This window comes from Stomoxys calcitrans, chromosome 5, assembly GCF_963082655.1.
Source record: "Stomoxys calcitrans chromosome 5, idStoCalc2.1, whole genome shotgun sequence".
Lineage (NCBI taxonomy): Eukaryota > Metazoa > Arthropoda > Insecta > Diptera > Muscidae > Stomoxys > Stomoxys calcitrans.
The window spans coordinates 109,909,345-109,931,970 of NC_081556.1; the positions used below are offsets into that span (position 1 = coordinate 109,909,345).

At 35.6% G+C, this 22,626-nt stretch overlaps 1 protein-coding gene across 7 annotated transcripts in view; it reads left to right on the forward strand.

Moving 5' to 3' along the window:
- The first annotated feature begins 2,275 nt into the window (after positions 1 to 2,275).
- The window catches only part of LOC106096373 (glutamic acid-rich protein), a 37,964-nt gene continuing 17,613 nt past the window's right edge, over positions 2,276 to 22,626 (forward strand). For 3 of the 7 annotated variants that reach the window (XR_009398368.1, XR_001222885.2, XM_013264097.2), the window contains exons 1-5: positions 2,276 to 2,996; positions 10,022 to 10,084; positions 20,801 to 20,983; positions 21,044 to 21,124; positions 21,187 to 21,719. Coding sequence is in view for 1 of the 7 variants with exons in the window: in XM_013264097.2 (XP_013119551.2) it covers positions 2,945 to 2,996; positions 10,022 to 10,084; positions 20,801 to 20,983; positions 21,044 to 21,124; positions 21,187 to 21,719 (912 nt within the window). In the remaining 6 variants the exon portion in view is untranslated. The remainder of the gene's footprint in view (positions 2,997 to 10,021; positions 10,085 to 20,800; positions 20,984 to 21,043; positions 21,125 to 21,186; positions 21,720 to 22,626) is intronic. The other 4 variants (XR_009398370.1, XR_009398369.1, XR_009398371.1 and 1 more) reach the window with 4 other exon arrangements.

Genomic DNA, 22,626 nt, shown 5'->3' on the forward strand with positions numbered 1-22,626 from the left:
AGCATATCGATCGATGCTGTTCCGCTCTACAGCATCCCCTAAGGCCTAAACAGAATGTGCGCGTTGAGGAGCGTCGCGTTTAAAATTGCAACCCTTTAAACAAATGTTAAAAAAGCAACTCGCAAAAGTTAAACAATTTTTAACTTTGCAAATTTGACGACTAAAAACACAATTTCACGTGTTGCAACACAGAATGACGCTCGCCTTTAAGCGTCAAAGTTGAAAATTTTTTAACTTTTCCGCATTGCTTTTGTGGAATTTGTATGCAGAGTTGCATTTTTGCAATGAGACGCTCAAAAACAAAGCTCAACGTGCTGATTCTGTTTTGGCCTTAACTCTGTTCGCAGCCTTACACCTTTAGAGAATCATATTTGTATGTAAGGGGGAGCGTATGATTATTGAAATTAAATGTTATGTATACGTTGACGTTGGGTGGACTAATATTTCAAGTGCTTAAAGAGCAAACGACAAACAGGCTTACTGTTGAGAAACCCAATAAATTTTTCAAAAAAATGTTTTAAAATGTGTATAGAAAAACAAGTAAAAGCGTGCTAAGTTCGGCCGGGCCGATTCTCCTTCTCCTAGTCTAACCGATAGATTGGTTTATATGGCAGCTATACGAGGATATAGACTGATTTAGACCATACTTAGCACAGTTGTTGGAAGTCATAACAAAACACCTCACGCATAATTTCAGCCAAATCGGATGAGAATTGCGCTCTCTTGAAGCTCAAGAAGTCTAATCAGGCGATTGGTTTATATGGCAGCTATACGAGGATATGGACTGATTTAGACCATATTTGACACAGTCATACCAAAATAATATGTGAAAATTTTCAGCCAAATCGGATTAAAATTGCGCCCTCTAGAAGCTCAAGAAGTCTAATCGGGAGATTGGTTTATATTGGTAGCTACAATATATTAGGTAATGAACCGATTTAGACCATACTTGACACGGTTGTTGGAAGTTAAAACAAAACACTTCATGCAAAATTTTCCCACCCTAGATCGGTATATCAAAACATGGACCGATTTGGCACATTTACAATTCCAATCGATCTACATTAATAAGAAGTATTTGTGCAAAATTTCAAGAGCCTAGCTTTACTCCTTGGAAAGTTTGCGTGCTTTCGACAGATAGACGGACGGACGGACATGCCTAGATCGACTTGTTGACTTGAAATGTTATGACGATCAAGAATATATATACGTTATGGGGTCTTAGATGAATATTTTTAGGTGTTACAAACGGAATGACGAAATTAGTATACCCCCATCCTATGGTAGAGGGTATAATAAAAGCAGTAAGGAAGGGCAAAAGTCGGGCGGTGCTGACTGTATAATACCCTACACCTACCATCTAATTACAATGTGGGAGCTATATCCAATTCTGAACCAATATTGATGGACTTCGGCGGTTGTTTTTGGATGGGTTATTAAACAATTCCTATCAAATTTTGAGCAAATATGTTCCAAATGTAATAACTAATGTTCACAAATAACAACATTATTGCAAAATTACCCAAAATCTGACGAACATATATATGGGAGCTATATCTAATTCTGAACCGATTTCGAGCAAACTTCTCAGATAATGTGGTAGTCGTCGGGGAAAGTGTTGTACAAAATTTTGGCAAAATTGATAAAAAAATGCGCTTGCCGCTGCTCTTGAAGTGGAAATCGGGCGATATACATATATGACAGCTATATTTAAATCTGAGCCGATTTGTATGATATTCACCAGTAGAGTCGAGAGTCATAAGGAAATCCTTCCCGCCAAACTTCATAGACATTGTTGAAGTCGTCGAGAAAAGCATTCTATTTTTTATCAAGACCCAACACTATAGAACTTAGTATGCTTTAAGGTGTATGGTAGAACTTGTTCTTCGGTTACAAAAGTACTGTCATTTTCGTTAAATGTGCAGAGGATCTATAAAAAGTAATGTATTCTCGTTTAAGGGATATTTAAATTATGTGATCTCTTTAACATATTAAAGATTTAAAATAAAAATTCTCATAATATGCATTCGCATAAGAATCTCTAATGCAGTGTTTCTCACCAGTAGTTTAAATGTGCCCATTAGGTATTAGAATGTATGGATGGGCAAATTTCTTCTCTCCCATTGCCGTACATACATACATACATACATACATACATACATATGATATTAACATTAATGTCATCCATAAGGCAAGAGAATAGTACAAATCTCGGAGGAAAAATGAAAAATTTATTTTTAAGTTTTTCATAAAATACAGAAAAGTTTCATATGAATCGCCCGCAACAAAATTCAGACGTTTACCGACAACGAACGCGAGCGGGAGCAAATTTGATCAAATCTAGAAAGCATCGGACGGCTAACACAAGTGGTGTGTTTGTGTGTGAGGGTGCGTGTGTGTGTGTGTATGTGAGTTGGTGCTACCATACACTCCGCTACATACAAAAAGACAAGAAGGAAAGCAGCAACCAACCATTTAGCGAGTGCTACACAGTCTTCGCCTATATCTTCTGCCCGCACGACACATATTGTACATTAATTCATTTTCCCATTTTTTTCGAAAAGTGGAAAAGACAATTAATTGTTTTAGAATATATTTTTTATATTGGCACCGCTCTCGAAACCATAATCCCTCAACGTTTACGACTCGGAGTTTGAGTGTGAGTGTTTGTGGAAATTCGAATTAGAATTGGAAATATTATTTTTTGTTTTGACTGCAGTAACCGTTGATGATCTCCCGTTGTAAAGTCAAGTAACGCGAGTGTACATGTGTGTGCGTGTAATACTTCTCGCCTAACCCAACAGTACGTAGGAAACAAATTTTAAAAATAGACCTAGTCCAAACACTGGGTCGCTATATATCCCGGTGGCAGCAACTCTCAATCATCAATCGGCTTGACAATTCATTTGTTCCAGATATAAATTCCAACCTATAAACCAACAACATGTCTGGCGATGTCCAACCACGCAAACGTAAGGACAAAAAGAAGAAACGTGGTAAGTACCTTTTGCATATTCTATCTTTCATTTTCATTGTTTCTTCGGGGCACATCTCATTGTTCTATTTTTTTTTTTTTGGTATCTACTTTAAGAAACTCATGTGTTCCTTTATACATTTTGTTTAACATTTTACACACGGTGACAGTGTGCCTAAATTTTTCTATTGCCCTATTATATAAAATATTTTTTTTTCTTTTTTGTACTTTTTAAGTTTTATGAAAATTTATATTTTTAATTTTCATCACACACATTCTTTGTGACGCGCTGATATTAGGATGTGGTTGTTGTTGATATTGATGTTTGTTTTTGTGTTTCCTAAATTTAGAGAGCAAGAGAGCACTATGAGCACCGCAATTACAAACTGTTTCTTTCGTTGCCAAACATCTAGAGTTGCCGTTGTTGCTCACGCCAGGCAACTCTTGGAGGAAAATGTAACAAACCATACATTAAAACGATTGGCAAACACTTGTTTTTGACAATTTATTTAAAATGAGATATTGCACCACCATAGTGGGTTTAATTTGAATAGAATTACTTTTTCCAGTTTACAAATTAGTTTTGTTAACAATATACAATAAACAAATCAGCTAAGGGGGTTTCTACGGAGAAAAATGCTTGCTAAGTGGTTAGGCTTTCACGCGGAATAGTGCGTGAGAACTTGCAAATTTCTACTGAAGGTTTTCATCCCAATAGAAATTAGCAGCATTAAACAGCTGTTTTATGAAAACCAGCCGTTTAATTCAGATAAATAGCAAAAGAGCATAAATGCTGTTCTTACTCTCCAGCAAATGTTTACTGGAAATGTACGCAAACAGACCAATTTATTCAATGATTAAACATTCTGGAATGCAAAAAGTGCTTAATGTTCTATTGAGATCACATTTATGAGCTCCGAGAAACATTTATTTTAAATTAAAATGTCTTATTTTTTTATATTTGTTTATTTCGGATGTGTATTAGTGTTCACCCTACCTGAGCCGTATTTTGATAAAAAGTACTATACCACTATTCCTGATAGAACCGATTGGAACTACGATATCCCTGGAAAGAGAAGTTACATAGACTTTTATAGGGATGGTTCCAAACTAAACGACCAGGTGGGCTTTGGGGTGTACTCTAAAGATCTAGAACTGGTCATATCGAAAAGGCTACCCGACCACTACAGTGTGTAAAAAACGGAGATCCTTGCAATTAAGGAAGTTTTGGAATGGCTAAGATATAATGTCATTACGACGATTGGCATAAATATTTTCTCAGACAGCGAGGCAGCCATTAAATCCCTGGAGAACGTATTTCTGAACACAAAAACCGCCCTCGACTGTCGCAGATCTCTCAACGAGATGGCTTAACAGTTCAAAATTCACCTGTTCTGAGTGCCGAGCCACAGAGATATCCCAGGAAATTGTAAAGCGGACGAGCTTGCGAGACTGGGAACTACCCTACACATTCCAGGGATACTGAAATCTGTGGGTATGCCTCTAGCGACATTTAAGCTAAGTTTTCAGGACCAGTCCCGAAGGACAATGTATGATAGATAGTCACAAAGAGGAGGCTGTGAGCATTCCAAATCTATGTAGCCTAATCTAGATTTGAAGAGGTCTACCGCTTTGCTGTCATTGGCTAGAACAGGCGTCTCAGTCATTGTGTCCGTCATGACAGGTCACTGTCTAATCGGAAAACATGCTGACAGACTAAAGGTTGCCAGCAACGACTTTTGCAGAAGCTGTAGGGACATCGAGGAAGAAGAGACTATAGAACACCTTCTGTGTTCTATAGCAGTTAGAAGGAGTTTCACTTTAGGTTCTCATTTCTTTGAGGTTCTCATTTCTTGAGCGGATGTGAACATTCGCAAGTTATTGGGCTTTTTAAAGCGATCTGGATTGTTCAACGGTAGGCATTCAACTAGAAAGCATCTTCCTTTCATCTTCTGTTCCTGTGATATCACAATGAATGAATACGTCTAAGTGAGTCTGATGGCAAACTGCCACTTAAACTCGTCCACACGATTCTTGCGCGATTCTTAAATCTTCTAAGACTCTTCTGACTTACTGTTTAGTAACTCACGTGAAAGATTCGTGGAATAGTCTTTCAGCAGATTCCCCACCACTGAGGAATCGTCTACAACTCTTAGACGAGCTCGTCCGCGAACGTAACCTTCATCTAGAATATTCGCGGAAGATTGTTTGGCGATCAAATATATTTGCAGGGGAGGCTAGGAAACAGTGTGCACTGATCTACAATGATGTTTGTGTTATTTAAAACAGGTTAGCATGTCATCCTATGACGCCGAACGGCTCTTCAAATCCCGTCGTCAATATCAGGAAAAAATTTCCAGCGGTAGTTATCCCCTTACAAATGCTGGTGACATTTGTAAGGTACCCAGCCATACTAAAACTTTCTAACAAGTTATGTCGCTTAGCGGCATGCCGTTCGGACTCTGCATTAAAAAGGAGGCCCCGTATCATTGAGCTAAAACATTAATTGTATTGCTTTCATTGATATGTGAGAAGTTTGCCCCTGTCCCTTAAGGGAATGTTCACGACCAAAATTTGCATTGCTTCACCAGTAGCTTTAGATTGAAGTGTTGCTAGAATCGTGTGTTATGTTGGGAGCAGACATCTTATTAATTTTCAGGCTGGCTACTACTAAATCTTTAGTGCTTATCGATACAACATATGAAGAAACAGAATCTTTACCGGTATCATCAAACAATAAAATTGCAGAAATCCATGATATGCTATCATTCCATCCTTTTTATTTTGATCAGTACATTATAACTGTATGGTTCTTAACGTAATAATGCAAATGTTTGTTCCCGCCAAATTTTAGCAAATATTGAATTTCTGAGTGATTGCTTTGCACAACGTCATCGGGTCATCATCGGTACATTGCTCTTCATTTTATGCGACTGGCATCAGATTAAGCTCAGCAATCGATTACTCATCTTCATAATAAGATAGGTATATGCTGCAATGATTTCCCTATGCAAAGTTGAAAGGTTTGTATATAAAATGCATCGAAAGCTAGCTGTAATATAATTCTGAAAGAGGAATGAATAACAAGCTAGCTGTAATATAAATCTGAAAGAGGAATGACATATACATTATCCAGACGATTTTCAAAAAAAAAAATGCTGAAACAAAGACCACATTGAAAGGTGCTCAAAGGCATTTTACGCATTAGCTAAAAGCATATTGCGTCGTTTAGGTACAATTTTTGGGATATTCATCTTGTTTTTTGTTTGTTTTTATAATAGCAGTAGTGTGTAGGAAATCATATTAAATATATTTTATTATTGTGATCCCTTTCTCGGCTTTCCATTGCCAATAGGTTAGGTTTGGTAAAATTGACAGTCTGCTACAAACTCAATTTGACCATTTGAAGTTCAAGCCTCTGTTAGGAATGAAACCCACGACGGAAGCAATAGCAAATCAAGCACGCCAGCAACTCGAATGCCGGAACACTTGTCATCAACAGTAATATTTTTGGAGACATTTTTGTCATGAAGGAACTTGTTTACCCGATAAGAAACTTTGTTTGTTGGAACCTGAGTTGAAAGTACTCTAGGTCCGTATAAATAACATTAGTTGACTGAATTCAGTTCAATGTAGTTGTAGTTGATTAGTGTATATAGTTTTTCTTAAATGTTTTTCATCAACTCTTGATCTCCTAGAAGTCATTAATTGTATGCCATGTGACTGAAATTTGTCACATTATGTATCTTTATGACTTTCATGAAGAACATCAACAAGTAAAAACGTGGATACTCACCACCATGAATATATGAATCATCCTATTTCATTATGGAGGGTCCTATGGTGCAGGGTCCATAGGATGGGTGTATACTAATTTCGTCATTCCGTTTGTAACACATCGAAATATACGTCTAAGACTCCATAAAGTATATATTTCCGATGTTGGATCTTGACTTCTTGGGCTTCTAGAGGGAGCAATTCTTATCCGATTTGGCTGAAGTTTTGCATGAAGTATTTTGTTTTGATTTCCAACAACTGTGCCGAGTATGGTATAAATCAGTTCATATCCTGATATAGCCGCCATATAAATCGATCTCCCAAATAGACTTCTTGGGCTTCCAGAGGGCGCAATTCTTAACCAATATGGTTGAACATTTGCATATGTCGGTTTGGTATGGCAACCAACAACTGTTCCAAGTATGGTCTAAATCGGTAAATAGCCTGATATAGCTGTCATATAAACCGATCTCCCAATTTGAATTTCTGGGCCTCTGGAGGTCGCAATTATTACTCGATAAGCCTGAAATTGTGGAGGTGGTGTCCGATCTGAACAATATTTGACTCGGATGTCGGGAGGCTTAAAACAACTCACTGTTTCTAATTTCATCGAAATCGGATATTAAATGCGCCTTTTACGGGCTTAGACCCTAAACCAGCATATTGGCCTGTATGTTAGCTACATGTAAATATGTTCCGATATGGACCCTATTGCTCTAGTACAACTTCCTGTTTTAAATTTCAGCTGAACGGGATAAAAATCTGGCTTTTGCGGGCTTAAGACCTTAATCGCCAGATCGGTCTATATGGCAGCTATATCGAAATACAGTCCGAATTGGCCCACTCAAGAACTTAACCTGCGTATAGAAGAAATACGAGTCTGTGCAAAATTTTAACTCGATTTCTTAATTTTTAAAGACTGAAGCGTGATTACAACTGGCGGACACACGGACGGACATTGTTAAATCGTCTTTTACAACGATCAGAAATATATATATATATATATATATATATATATATATATATATATATATATATATATATATATATATATATATATATATATATATATATATATATATATATATATATATATACATATACATATATATATATATATATATATATATATATATATATATATATATATATATTTATATATATACATATATATATATTTATATATATATATATATATATATATATATATACTTTGTAGGGCCGGAAATAGATATTTTGATGTGTTGCATACGGAATGACTAAATGAATATACCCCCTATCCTATAGTGGTAGGTATAAAAACGGTTCTAATCTATTCGATCCTCATATTTGACTTCGTGACCTTCTAAAATCTCGATGTTAAGCCAGTTTTAAGAATGTAAACATATATCCTCCGCATAAACTCATAAAAATGGTAGACTTTTAACTTCATCTAAGGTTTTTCATAAAATTTTAAAATGGATTACTTTTATAGAAAAATAACCATTTTACCCGGTTTTTTAAAAATCTCAAAAACTTAAACCGGTTTTTTAAATGTGCACATTTTTCGAATAGTTCGATAGCCGGTTTTAAGAAAAAGATGCTTTATTGGTCACCTTGACATTATGTGGCTCGAAGAGAATCTTCTCCACTTTAACTGTTCATCGTATACCAGTTAAGTTCACCCGGGAAAGCTTTACTACTTTAAAATACCTTTAAATGTTTCTCGGCTCTAGCCGGAGAATAGAGTCGACATATTTTGTGACTCTCGTCCATGAGTGTTTTCATATATGATAGAATAGACCAATTTCCAGATTGACTTTAGGACTTCACATCTTATACAGTTCGACTTGAGAGTTTTTTTTTTTTTTGGAAGACTACTTTATTTTTGTGTGAAATTTTCAAACTTCACAATGGTAACCCTGCCCTTTCCATTGAGTTTAAATTGAATAGGACATCGATAACTGATGGAAAGATCCTCACTATTCTTTAATGGAATTTTTATATGCATATTTGCATTATTCATGTGCTCAAGAAGTCAAATTATAAAATCTGTTTAGATGGGGACTTTATACGGTTATGGACCGATTCAGAACATACATGGTACAGATGTTGGAACGTTTCATGCAAAATTCCTTTGAAATTGAATAAGAATCGCGCATTTCAGGAGTTCAGTCATTAAAATAAAAGTCCGATCATACGTGTCACAGATGTTGAAAGACATAACATAACTCCACAAAAGACAACAGCCATTGAGACGGGCGGACAAAGCTAAATGGACTTAGAATGTCAAGAATGTTAGAGAATAATTATTGTGCCTAGACTCTCAGAGCAATATTTGGATGAGTTACAACTGGAACAACTAAATAAGTATAGAACCTATTATATGGTAAAGTGTATGGGTATAAAAATCAATAAAGTTAATACAAGTATTTTAGCAAACAGTGGCTTCGATTCTTTTTTCGAATATGTTATGCTGTTAGTTTAACTTTTTTTCAGTGTCTACTAACAAATTTTGTTTGAGTGTACTATTGCGCGGGAACTTATGTTCGTGTTAATAACCTCAGGGCTGCGTTAATTCAGATTAAAATTGTGTCATGTTAAGCTAATTCCGGGCCTTAATGATTTGTACCATGTTTTTCTGAAGTGAATAAACAAAGAAGGTCAAAATATGTGTCCATCTCATGTATACGAGAATGAAAATGCACATACATACATACATATGTATGTATGTATGTAGTCCCATGTGAATATTGACGTTACTAGCAACATTTAAATGGATTTTTAGGCATCGGACAAATGATGTGTGCCTAAATGTGTGTTCATAGTCTTCCGCAATATGCATATGTAGATAGAAAGGCGGCCAACTTAGTTATACACCTCACACATCTCTCATATTATTGGCAATTTTCCCATTGCGAATGATTTGCAACAATTTTTGAACGAACAAATTTGTAGAAGAATGTTTACACATTTTATGTTCTTTGTTTTTATGCGGTTTTCTGCCAATTTGTTTTTTCGTGTGCTCTTGTTTTTTAATGTGCTCTTTCTTTCAATGCTTGGGTATTTCTTATTCTCTCACATTTCTGCTCTTCATAGAAATTGAAAAAAAAGAAAGATAACAACGTCCATAGTCGCCATTACTCATATTGTCAAACAAAAACCAAAATACATGTATTTACAAAATACCACATACCTGGGGGGATCAGCTGATTTTTTGAACACCATTACTTACGATCACTTAGAGTGAATGATATTAAATCAATATTTTACTTTACACAACAAATGCAGAATCTCTTGACTATCGAAAATCTGAGGGTGAGCTTGTTTTCTCCCGTCAATCCAGTGTACAAGGTATACAATTGAGTCCATAAATATTTGTTTTTTAAAAATCCTTTCCAGCTTTCTTTTATGTGAATGGCACTATCCTTAAACAGCGACATCTATTATTATTTGAATTCCTCCATTTGTTACGGCTTATTGTAAAAACACCAGCAAACTTTACACTCTTCTGTTATTACCTGCCTTTTTTGAAATTTGAAATGTCCTCTTATTTCGCCAAAATTTGAGTTTTACCCAAAAAATAATTTTTTCCCTTAAAAAAATTATTTATAGAAAAAATATTACTTATGGAAAAAATTTTGCAAAAATTATTTTTTACGAAAAGCTTTATCGATTTTCAAAAAAATTATATGAAAATGAATATTTATTAAATAGAATTCCTTAAAAATTAAAAAAATATATATTTTAATTTATTTATGAAATTTAAACAAAAGTGCATCAACTTTGTCTTGCAAAAATATAAGTTTGAAGAAAATTTCGCCAAAATTTGATTTTCATAGAAAATTTTATGAAGCGTAGGTTTGGTAAGATAAACCCACCAAAGGTTAATTTACTTTAGATCACTTTACTTTAGTTCAAATGACGAAACTACAGACAAAGAAAAGAATTTGTACGTTGTAAGAAAGGGACTAATTTGAACCATATTTGAAGTGGAAGTTGGCGTCCATAGGAGAGGTCAGTATGCAAACTTTTAGCCAAATCAGATATTAATTGCGATATGTACGTATTCAAGAAAACAACGCGGAGAACGTCAATTAAACGCCCACCGGCGTGGAGTATAGACTCCAACTTTTGTCATCGCCGTTTTAATGCCCCAGCAATTGCTGGTGCAAAATTAAGGACTCCTAGCTGCTTTCTGGGATTTGTTGCCCCTAAAATCTGCCCTTGGGCTCATAGTGCAATGCTTGGACAAATGGCACGTCACTCTTCGTCCGGCGCTGATAGAAAAACTTTGTGCATCATCAATATCTATCGGTTTTATGCAATTTACATGAAATGACATTATACGTTTTATACCATCCATGTGGTAGCGATAACAGCAAATTTGAAATCCAAGTTTCTATTTGTGTGAAACGTTGTACAGTGGGAGAAAATCGAAAAAAAAACTAGTAAAAAATATGCCGTGTGAGAACAGGTAGGGATATCTCTTTGAAAATTGAAAAGTTTAGAACTGAGATGTTAACAAGATCGTGTGCAGAATTTCAAGGCCCTAGGTTGTCCGGGCGTCTTTTGTCAAGGCCCTTAAGTTGGTCACATCGGTATTTCGAAAAATTGTTTAGACTGCCAAATTTTCATTTATGGTCTGATTTCGAAAATTTTTACTGAAAAGTGCTCGAAAATCCCTACAAAAAAGTCCGCTTGGTTTCGGAGATATTCGACTTTGTAATCTTTTTATGTGCAATTTTGACCGAGTACTGCTTCTTCGTATTTTCCGATTTTCGAAGGCATTTGTGGCTCGATTATCATTTTTATGCATGATTTGGCAAATGACAAAAAAATTTACTATGCCGCGACAAGTGTCCACATTTGATTATTCAGCTTAGAGTTATACAGTTTGGAAGTCAAAAAATTTGAAAAAAGTGTATTGTTTTGATCAAAATAAGTATTTTCATTGATTAGTCTTTATTGAAAAAACTAAACTACCTTATTTTTTTCTTTTTTTGAGTGAATAGGACATATTGTAGATCCGTTTTAAGTAAAATTTGAAGTAGATATGTCAATTTAAACTGTACTCCAAAGTAGGTAATTTTAAATTAAAAAAATGAAAAAAACCCTCGAGTTAAAAATTTCCAAAGCACAGATCCATATGTCACCTAAACCCATGCAAAAAAAAAATTTTACCCCTAACAATATTTATTTACTAAAAAATGCCGATTTTGAAACCATCTTTGCTTAAAAGGGGTATTTTGGGAATTTTTGAAAAAAAATCGGGTAGAATTTTTTTTTGTTTTTTAAATACACAAATACAAATGCACAAATATTACAAATAATATTTAAAAATAATTACTAAGATACGAGTATTTGTATTCTATTTTTTCTTAGACCAGACCATAAATGAAGAATTGGCAGCCCGACCGTATAACCTAGGGCCTTGAAATTTTGCACACGATCTCGTTTTTTTCGATTTTCTCCCACTGTGCGTTGTCGTGTCCAGCTAACCAAATTAGCATTATGCCATGTGCTTGTAGTTTCATTGAGGATTCTATACATTCCACCATGCACTTTGATTTCAGCTATTTCATATTCAAGATTTAAGTGCTGTTACTATTCGCCCTGAGTTTTGAGAGCGGCAGATTCCTTTCTAGAATTTCGATGGCATTTGTCGTTATGGCAAAGGCATCTGCCTGAAAAATCCTTAAAGTGGTCGATAATCTCATTGAACTCAACTGCGATGCCTCATTGAACTCAACTACAGTATCAGTCGCCAAATTAGTATCCTGAAGATACTATCAAGAATTGGTAGTGGTTCCAGCTAGTCTGTATGCTTTCTCAGCTTTCCCTGAGCATTTATCGAATCTCATATTGTTAGTCAGAAATGCACGGTCTATGGTTATAGTCCAGTGAAAAGTTGTAAACCATACAGTTCTTAACACCCGTGATTTGGCGAGACCTTCTGATGCCTCTTTCACGGCACACAGTGGGCCAAATGGCAAAAAAATTGGAAATAAGTCTACAACTTTTTATCTGTTGATTTTAGCCATACAAAATGTTCTAGACATTTGTAGAGGAGGACATAGGCTTTCAGAAAAGTGCTGTTGTTGGTCCATATCTTTAATACAGGGTGAGCTACAGGGTGTCAAAGTTGACCACTTTTGACTTCTCCAAGCTTCTGGGGGCCATAACTTTTGATCTACTCAACCGATTTACATGATTTAGGACTCTAGAGAAAGAGCTTGACAAGATCTAAAAAACTTATGCATAAAGTACCATGCCATCGTGTACTGTTAAGGAGTTATGAATTGTTTAATTTTAAAATATGAAAATTTGGCCTTGGTTTTTTTCAGTGTTTTTTAAATAACTCCGTCAATTTTAAAGCTATAAACTTCATACTTCACACAAATTATGCCAGCATATGTGTGCATAAAATACAAAAGGAATCACGTGAATATCTTTGGCGGTTTAAAAATGGCATCGTTTTCAATATGAAAAATATTTTTTTTGTCAAAAAATTGCAAAATTTTTCAAAAAAGATACTCCCATTTCCTTTAAGTTTTCGCAAACTTTGGCCGTCAAAGCATTATCATTTCTTTCCATTTTCACAAAGTCGAGGTATTAAGAAAAGTTTTAAGTGCTAATTTGGCTAATTTCGATATCAAACAACACCGTTATCTTAAGACCAAAATGGCCAATTTTTTTACTAAACTTCAAAAGTTTCTCACTGGAAAAAAAGTTCCACGGGGATTTTTTCGCTTTTTTTGAACTTAAATGAAAGCTTAAAATGTTCCCAACATTTTAAGGTATGTCTCGCCATATCCTAGCCATAAATGAGATCGTAGCGATCAAAATACTGAAAAAAGTCAATTTTCAAGTAGTGCTATATTCATTGCTAAAAAACAAGTATTACGTCACATTTTATTGCAAAGATGTTAAATAAACTTTTATTTGGTAACACTTCTTCTACAAAACACAAAAAGAATCATGGAAATATCTCTATTCTATTCCATTTTATGGAACCGGCAATAAAAAAGTCAATTTTTCAAAAAAGTCGAATTTCCCAAATTTTGTTTTTGTTGTCCTAATTGCACATGACACACTATAGCCATATTTACGCAACATACCTTATCGTAAAGGAAATTTTCATACCTTTCCAACGATGTATAAAACATTTCTCAACTCGGATTCTATCTACTCTAAAATTCATTTACACTTCATTAAACTCTATATAAAAATGTCTATTTGTGAAATGGAACCTTATATGGGGCCTACACTAAAACATTGATAGATTTGCCCAGGGTTTACAATACAAATGTGTTAGAATAAAAAAAGGTCTCCTGCCAAAGTTTAAAAAAATTGGAATAAAAATATGTGTTTTAGAGCGAAAACACTTCGCATCGGCGTGCGTTTATATGTATATTAGCTACTCCCAAAATAAAAAAGCATTTTAGTTTTGTATTATTTGATTTTATTCTCTACCAAATAATCTAAGGTATCAAAATTTAAAAGCTCTTTAATTTGAATGGCATCGGGATCGTCCTTATCTATATCGTCACATATTTTTGGTAGCCATTTAGTTCTGATGCTGTATAGTACCGGATCAGACGATAACAATAAATATTGAAGTAAATCATAATTTTGGTTAAATTTGGTGCTCTTTCGGGTATTGAAAAGCCGGAACTGTTTAACATCTCTATTACGGGATTCCTGAGCTTCTTCTGTAAGTTCTCCTAACGGAAGTATGTTGTATTCCACAATTTCCTTGCCATGATGTAAGACTTTATGTACTGTCGGTGTTAAAGCTTTCCACGAATATAAATCAGATAAAATGTTTTTTGTGTCATTACTATAAGCTTCAAATTTGGTTGAATTTATCATCTTTTTGCTATTGATTACAGCCAAAATCACTTTGAATCGTCTTAGCAAGTGTTCATCAAGACCGGTTATTTTAGATGTCGATACGGGGTCCTCAAAAAACCGCCTTGCCGAGTTGCCATCATTTGTGCTTCCGTATCCGTAAAGAGGTTTATCTATTATAAGTCCCTTTTGTTTAAACTCCAACTGGATTCGATTCTTCTCTTCCTGCCTCATTTTGTGAAGATCTTGGTTGTTTCTAGCAGAGACATCGCGGTTTCCAGGGCTAGTCCGATATTTAAGGTCATACGATAAATGCAAACAATACTCCATGAATCGAATTCTACAGTGCAGGGGCGAAATACCGAAATTGAGCGCATTTTCGTTTACTAAATTTTCATCAGACTTGTCCTCGAATTGCCCATTCTTCTTGCCACAAATATTGCATCTCCAATTGGACATAACGCCAGTTAATGCGTTTGCCACCTTTCCATCGATCATAGTGAGTTGTAGTTGAAACGAAACTTTTATATTTCTTCCCAATTGGTTTATAACAATCATGGGTAATGCAGCAATTTCTTCCTTTATTTCGTTCACCAAAGATCGTGTTGTGTTCCGGTCTTCCTTTGTATACTCAAACCGAATTGGGCGACATAAATATTTTGACCCAGGTGTTCTATTTATCCATATATCTTGAAATGCATTTTCTTTCGATGATGAAGATTGGTCCTTGTACAATCTCATTCTCAATGGTACTAATGATGCCATGAAAATTGATGCGAAGTTGGCATCTATTTCTGTTTGTTGCTTATATTCGGAAAATCCAGATGATCCATCACAACCCCATTTGCTGATCAAAACCACTTCGGAATTATTACATGTGTTCAACTGTTCTTCAGTAAAATTAGAAATAATTCTAACAGCTGTATTTTCAACAAGATCAGCAAGTTTCACTCTTGCTTTTAATTCGTCCACGTATATATTTGATGGCACCATTTTCGTCCTGGTGTTGTACAATTTATGTTTTGAGGGTAAACAACCCCATCCTTTTTCACGAAGAGCCTTCCTCATTGTTGAGTATTTGTTTCTTGAGAGGCCTAGGTTCAAAATCAGGGCCAGTGCATCTTCCTCCGTGAATTCTGTAGTCGATTTTGGAGTTGGAATACTTTCTACCATTCTCTTTACCCTTTTCGGAGATGCTAATGGTAAAACATCGACAATTCGTCCAACATTTTTTGGTTGTGTTTTTAACAATGCTGTTTTGAACGTATCTTTTATTAAATTTGGCGGATGTGCCGCCAATAGTTCCTCTTGTTTTTTCTTTTTGGTTTTCTCCGTAACTTCGTCGTATGCTTTGCTAGGCCGGCCGGGAATCAGCGGTTTAATTTCAATAAGTAGATCCGATTTCAGCCACTTCTCATACATTTTGAAAAACTTGATTTTTGCGAATGAACATTCTGGCAACCTTCTCTCAAATGATTTGTAGAATTTTTCAAGTTTGTCTAAAGCGTCTTTATTTAGCCTTATTCCATATATGTGGTCCAAAGTGTAAACAAGTTCCTTAAATGACTCCGTGTATGATTTGGAATCATTTTTGATGTCCCATACAATTTTCGAAAGAGTGGAATACTTCAGTATGACTTCCATAACTTATAAATGTCCTTTACGCCTCTACAAAATATAATGAAGAAAATTTGGATTTTGTTCAAATATTTATGCAATATATTCACAATTAATGACCCATTTCAGGTATCAGACGCAATCGTAAAAAGGGGTCCAAAGTGCCTCTTTTTACTTACTCTTCTATAATTATTTACCTGGACTCGAATTTGGTTAAAAAAAATGACAATGAATTTTTTATGGGTAGGTTTTTTCACATTCATTGATACGGTGGATTTCCTGGGAATTCGACATAGCGAAACAGGTAACATTTGTCTGCATCAAATCTTAACACAAATATATATATATATGCAGGTATATTTCTAGGTTACTTTTTATTCAAAAATCATCAGCTTACATTAAAAATAGATGTAGGTACTATACAAACGCACGCCGATGCGAAGTGTTTTCGCTCTAAAACACATATTTTTATTCCAATTTTTTTAAACTTTGGCAGGAGACCTTTTTTTATTCTAACACATTTGTATTGTAAACCCTGGGCAAATCTATCAATGTTTTAGTGTAGGCCCCATATAAGGTTCCATTTCACAAATAGACATTTTTATATAGAGTTTAATGAAGTGTAAATGAATTTTAGAGTAGATAGAATCCGAGTTGAGAAATGTTTTATACATTGTTGGAAAGGTATGAAAATTTCCTTTACGATAAGGTATGTTGCGTAAATATGGCTATAGTGTGTCATGTGCAATTAGGACAACAAAAACAAAATTTGGGAAATTCGACTTTTTTGAAAAATTGACTTTTTTATTGCCGGTTCCATAAAATGGAATAGAATAGAGATATTTCCATGATTCTTTTTGTGTTTTGTAGAAGAAGTGTTACCAAATAAAAGTTTATTTAACATCTTTGCAATAAAATGTGACGTAATACTTGTTTTTTAGCAATGAATATAGCACTACTTGAAAATTGACTTTTTTCAGTATTTTGATCGCTACGATCTCATTTATGGCTAGGATATGGCGAGACATACCTTAAAATGTTGGGAACATTTTAAGCTTTCATTTAAGTTCAAAAAAAGCGAAAAAATCCCCGTGGAACTTTTTTTCCAGTGAGAAACTTTTGAAGTTTAGTAAAAAAATTGGCCATTTTGGTCTTAAGATAACGGTGTTGTTTGATATCGAAATTAGCCAAATTAGCACTTAAAACTTTTCTTAATACCTCGACTTTGTGAAAATGGAAAGAAATGATAATGCTTTGACGGCCAAAGTTTGCGAAAACTTAAAGGAAATGGGAGTATCTTTTTTGAAAAATTTTGCAATTTTTTGACAAAAAAAATATTTTTCATATTGAAAACGATGCCATTTTTAAACCGCCAAAGATATTCACGTGATTCCTTTTGTATTTTATGCACACATATGCTGGCATAATTTGTGTGAAGTATGAAGTTTATAGCTTTAAAATTGACGGAGTTATTTAAAAAACACTGAAAAAAACCAAGGCCAAATTTTCATATTTTAAAATTAAACAATTCATAACTCCTTAACAGTACACGATGGCATGGTACTTTATGCATAAGTTTTTTAGATCTTGTCAAGCTCTTTCTCTAGAGTCCTAAATCATGTAAATCGGTTGAGTAGATCAAAAGTTATGGCCCCCAGAAGCTTGGAGAAGTCAAAAGTGGTCAACTTTGACACCCTGTAGCTCACCCTGTATTAAAGATATGGACCAACAACAGCACTTTTCTGAAAGCCTATGTCCTCCTCTACAAATGTCTAGAACATTTTGTATGGCTAAAATCAACAGATAAAAAGTTGTAGACTTATTTCCAATTTTTTTGCCATTTGGCCCACTGTGCGGCATTATGTATATTTTTTTGTTAAATTTATTTGGCATGGGTGCGTATGGTTATTATTCCATACCTTTACCCACATATCCATACGTCATACGCACCCTTGTACATACATCTTCGATATCAAAATGCTGATGGCAAATCAAATAGCTAAATCACGAGTGGTTACGATCATTTTGGTAACTCTTTTTCTGTTGGACCATAAGCGTAGACATACCATGTATTTCTGACATACAATATGAGTAATCCATGGCTTCTCCTGATGACCTAAACTACTTTAAAGTACTGCTGAATTCATTAAGCCTCCTCTATTGAATTCATTATTCATTAAGTCTCCTTTATAAGAATTCCATTGGGATTTTGTTCATGATGAGGTCCGCATCAACACAAATCCAATAGGATATGTGACTACTGCATCTGCAGGATTGAATTGACACATTGAACAAACACTCTGGTTAGTATAGTAGGTCATTTTCGTATGATGTTCATAAGAGGGGGATGGTTTTTAAGAATTGAATGAAAATTAAATTGAAAATTACAGGTGCCTCACACGAAGCTCGAAGGCCATCGTAGCGCAAAGGTTAGCATATCCGCCTATGTCGCTGAACTCCTGGGTTCGAATTCTGGCGAGAACAAAATTTTCAGCGGTGGTTATCCCCTTCTAATGCCCTATCCCCTAATAATCCTCTGAGAGGTGTTACTCTGCGGCACGCCACTTGAACTCGGCTATAGAAAGAAGGCTACTTATCATTGAGCTTAAACTTGAATCGGACAGCACTCGGTGATATATGAGAAGTTTGGCCCTGTTCCTTAATGGAAGGTTCTTGGACAAATTTGCATTGCATTGCATATGCAACACGAGGCTTGAGCCAGAGGCTCTTTTTTTTGCTCCCGAAACTCTTTCTCCAGATACTAAAGACCTTATCTGACTTCTCCTAGCTGCGAGCGCCCATTTACTAAATGGTGATTGAGATGGTGATTGATTGGGTCTATATCGAGCTTACTGATATGAACGAACGACATTCAATATAATTGCACACTACTGCGATAATCCAAAATTCAGGTGTAAAACGTTCATTCATACTTAAAATAATGATTTACTTCAGCGCAGCTATGCCCAGAATCAAAGGTAGCAGCTTTAAAACAGGCAGACTGCAACATCTTTACGGGAATAGCGGTTTTAGCAAATATGTCTGATTTTCCCAGTAAATTGAATTTTCATAAAAAAACTCGGATATAGAAAGTTTAGTCAGAATGAGATCCAAGTAGCCAAACGAGGTTTCAGACATGGAGACAACCTATCGTGTGATCTCTTTAATATCCTGCTGGAGAAGATTACACAAGATGCAGGTGTGAATAGATATGGCACACTATTCACAAGAGAACACATGCTACTCGCATATGCCGACGACATCGACATCATATGTCAGTCACCGGTAGTAGTAACTGCTGCCTTTGAAAGAATCGAAAGAGAGTCAATGAAAATGGGTCTGGCAGTAAATGGAGATAAGACGAAATGGATGGTTTCAACTCCCAAAACGCCTTGTACAACCGAGCAGATAAAGAAAATGGAGAAAGTTAGGAACCACAACTTTGAAATAGTAACTTTATCTACCTCGGCACCGCCGTAACCGAAAAGAATGACACCAGTTTTGAAATAAAGTGAAGAATAATACTGGCAAACAGATGCTACTTTGGACTAAGTAAGCAGTTTAGAAACAAGGCCACCTCTCGACAGACAAAGATTACACTATACAAGACACTAATGTTCTGAAGCACGGATACTTGTGAAAGCAGATGAGGTAGTGCTTGGAGTATTTGAGAGAAAGATTCTTCGTAAAATATATACGTTAATGGAGAATATAGGCTACGTATAAATCACGACCTGTATGACGACGATATCATAGTTACACGCATCAAAATACAACGGATGCATTGGCTAGGTCATGTTGTCAGAATGGATGAAGAAGCTCCAGCAAAGAAGTCTTTTGAAGGCAAACACGGTGGTACACGCAAACCGGGAAGGCCAAAAGCCCGATGGAAAGATCAAGTTGTGGGATATACCTCGAAACTTGGTATTAGAGATTTTAGAGTGATCGCAGAAGATCAAGGCGCTTGGAACGATATTCTACGTTCGGCTAATTGAACAAATATTCTGTCATAGCCATTTAAAGAAAGAAAGAAAGAAAGATAGGGAGAAACACCATCGTTGTTCCAATGAAATAGAGACTCTTTGTTGTAATCGCAAGAAAGGTCTCTATATAAGTTCTTAATATTAACTTTCTATAGTTCAACACCATCTGCATGAAGTTCTGGTCCTACACAAGGCTTTCTTTACTCAATCCCTGCTTACATTTGAGAATGTCATGAACTCCCATGACAACATGATCAAACCGTATAGAGCGATTTTCTATCAGCTGTAATAAGAAATCTGGTCCTAGAGAAACAGTATCCCAATGAGTAAAACATATTTCCCCCAAAAACTATAAAAATGATTTTTTAAGAAAAAAATCCCTTATAACAAAACTTATTTTGCATGTTTAAAATCGCTTAAGAATGTACCGCAAAGAGGTTCAAACAAAAAGCCACCATTTTTCTATCCCATTCTTTGTTACCCTATAAAAAACATATCCTTGAAGTATGGAAAATTATTTTTCAATCTCCAACCCTGTTATGACCCTTTTGTTCTATAAAACTTGTGTTTATTTCCCTAAATAATTCCTAAATCTTCTGTTTATATATGCCAACAGATGACGAATCTTCGCATGGTGTTCATATCACCAAAATGATGTCCGATGATGTACATTTGCATGTTCAGCATGATCATGGCACTGGAGGTCATTGGTGTGCCAAGATAATTTTCTTCTCTTTGATGACTGTACTATTGGGCTTGGTATGCCTAATAATCTTGGAAAATCGAGGCATTTCGGATGGTGAGTTTTAGCAAAAGAGAAATATTTAACCCCATATATAAATGCCTTTTATTTTCACAGTTGACACACCCTTATCGGAATCGCGTTTTTCAAATTATTTCGAAGGTTGGGTTGATGAACATCGAGCGGATGATGATCATGGTGAGTTGTTTGCTATTTAACTGAAAGCTTTCACATTTGAAATCTTTTATTTGTACATGTAGGTGCTGCGCATGGTTCAGTTGAGGAGGACCACGATGATCACGACGATCACGATGATGACCATGATGAACCGTATGAGGAAGAAGCCGATGCCTCTGAGGGGGATGAAGAGGAGAATGTAACACAAGAAGAAGCTGAAGAGGCTGATGAAGATGAAGATGATGAAGATGATGAAAATGCCACAGCAGAAGATGACAATGCTACTGCCGAAGATGTCGAAGAGGATGATGAAAATGCTACAGGCGAAGATGACAATGCCACAGCTGAAGATGAGAATGTAACACCCGAAGATGATGAGAATCTCACAGCGGAAGATGATAATGTTACTGCTGAAGATGATAATGTCACTGCTGAAGAGGATAATGCCACTACTGAAGATGACAATGTTACCGCAGAAGAGGAAAATGTTACAGCCGAAGAAGATGAAGAGGATGATAATAATACAAATGAGGATAATTTCGATGACAATGTAACCCAGGAAACATCCAAGCCAGTTTCAAAGGGCAGTGCTGCAGACGAGGATACATTTGAAGAGGTAATTAAATGCAGCATAAATTTTTTAGATGATTTTTTATACAATTACTAGCTGAACCGGGCCCGCTCAGCTGCGCCTTTTTCTTATCCAAATACCATATGATATTTATTGGTCTGTGAATTCGCTCGGCGGTTTTTGGGACATCTAAGTTTGGTTGTTATATGTACTCCATTTTTTATTTGAGACCGATATTCTCATGGGGATTTTGGCAGTGGGAGCCCCTTATTTCCATGATCGGTAAATAAGTTTGTCCCATTTAGAGGTGATTTCGCAGGTGAGGTGGTCCCCCAGACGCTTTGCCCTGAAAAAAATATCAGCATCGTGCTCTTCTCCCATATACCATTTATTTAAACCCCACATTACCATTGGTTTCAGGGTAGTTTGTAGGATGAGACGTCCCCCAAACACTTGGCCCCAAAAATTTGGTTATCAAATTCGTATTCGAATCTCAAATACCTTTCATTTGAGCCACATATTGGTCGATAAATGTTTACCCTTTGGGGGTGTTTTGGGGATATCAGATTCGGGTATATCAGATTCGTATTCTACTTTTAAATACCTTTATTTGAGCCCCATATTTCGATGGACAGTAAATAATTCCTGTTTATGGGGTGTTTTGGAAAACGGGAAATTGGTCCCGAAAGTGGGTATCAATTTCGGGCTTTTTTCCACAATACCTTTCATTTGAGCCCCACATTGACATTTGAGCCCCACATATGCCCAATTTAGTGGGGTTTTTTTTGGGAGTGGGGTGGTCCCACAAACACTAAGCCCTGAAAATATATCAGCATAGTGCTCTATTCTCATATATCTATATACCATTTATTTGAATACCATATCGACATTGGTGTTCAAATATCAAATTTGTTTTCTAATCCCAAATACCTTTCATTTTCAGGAAATATGT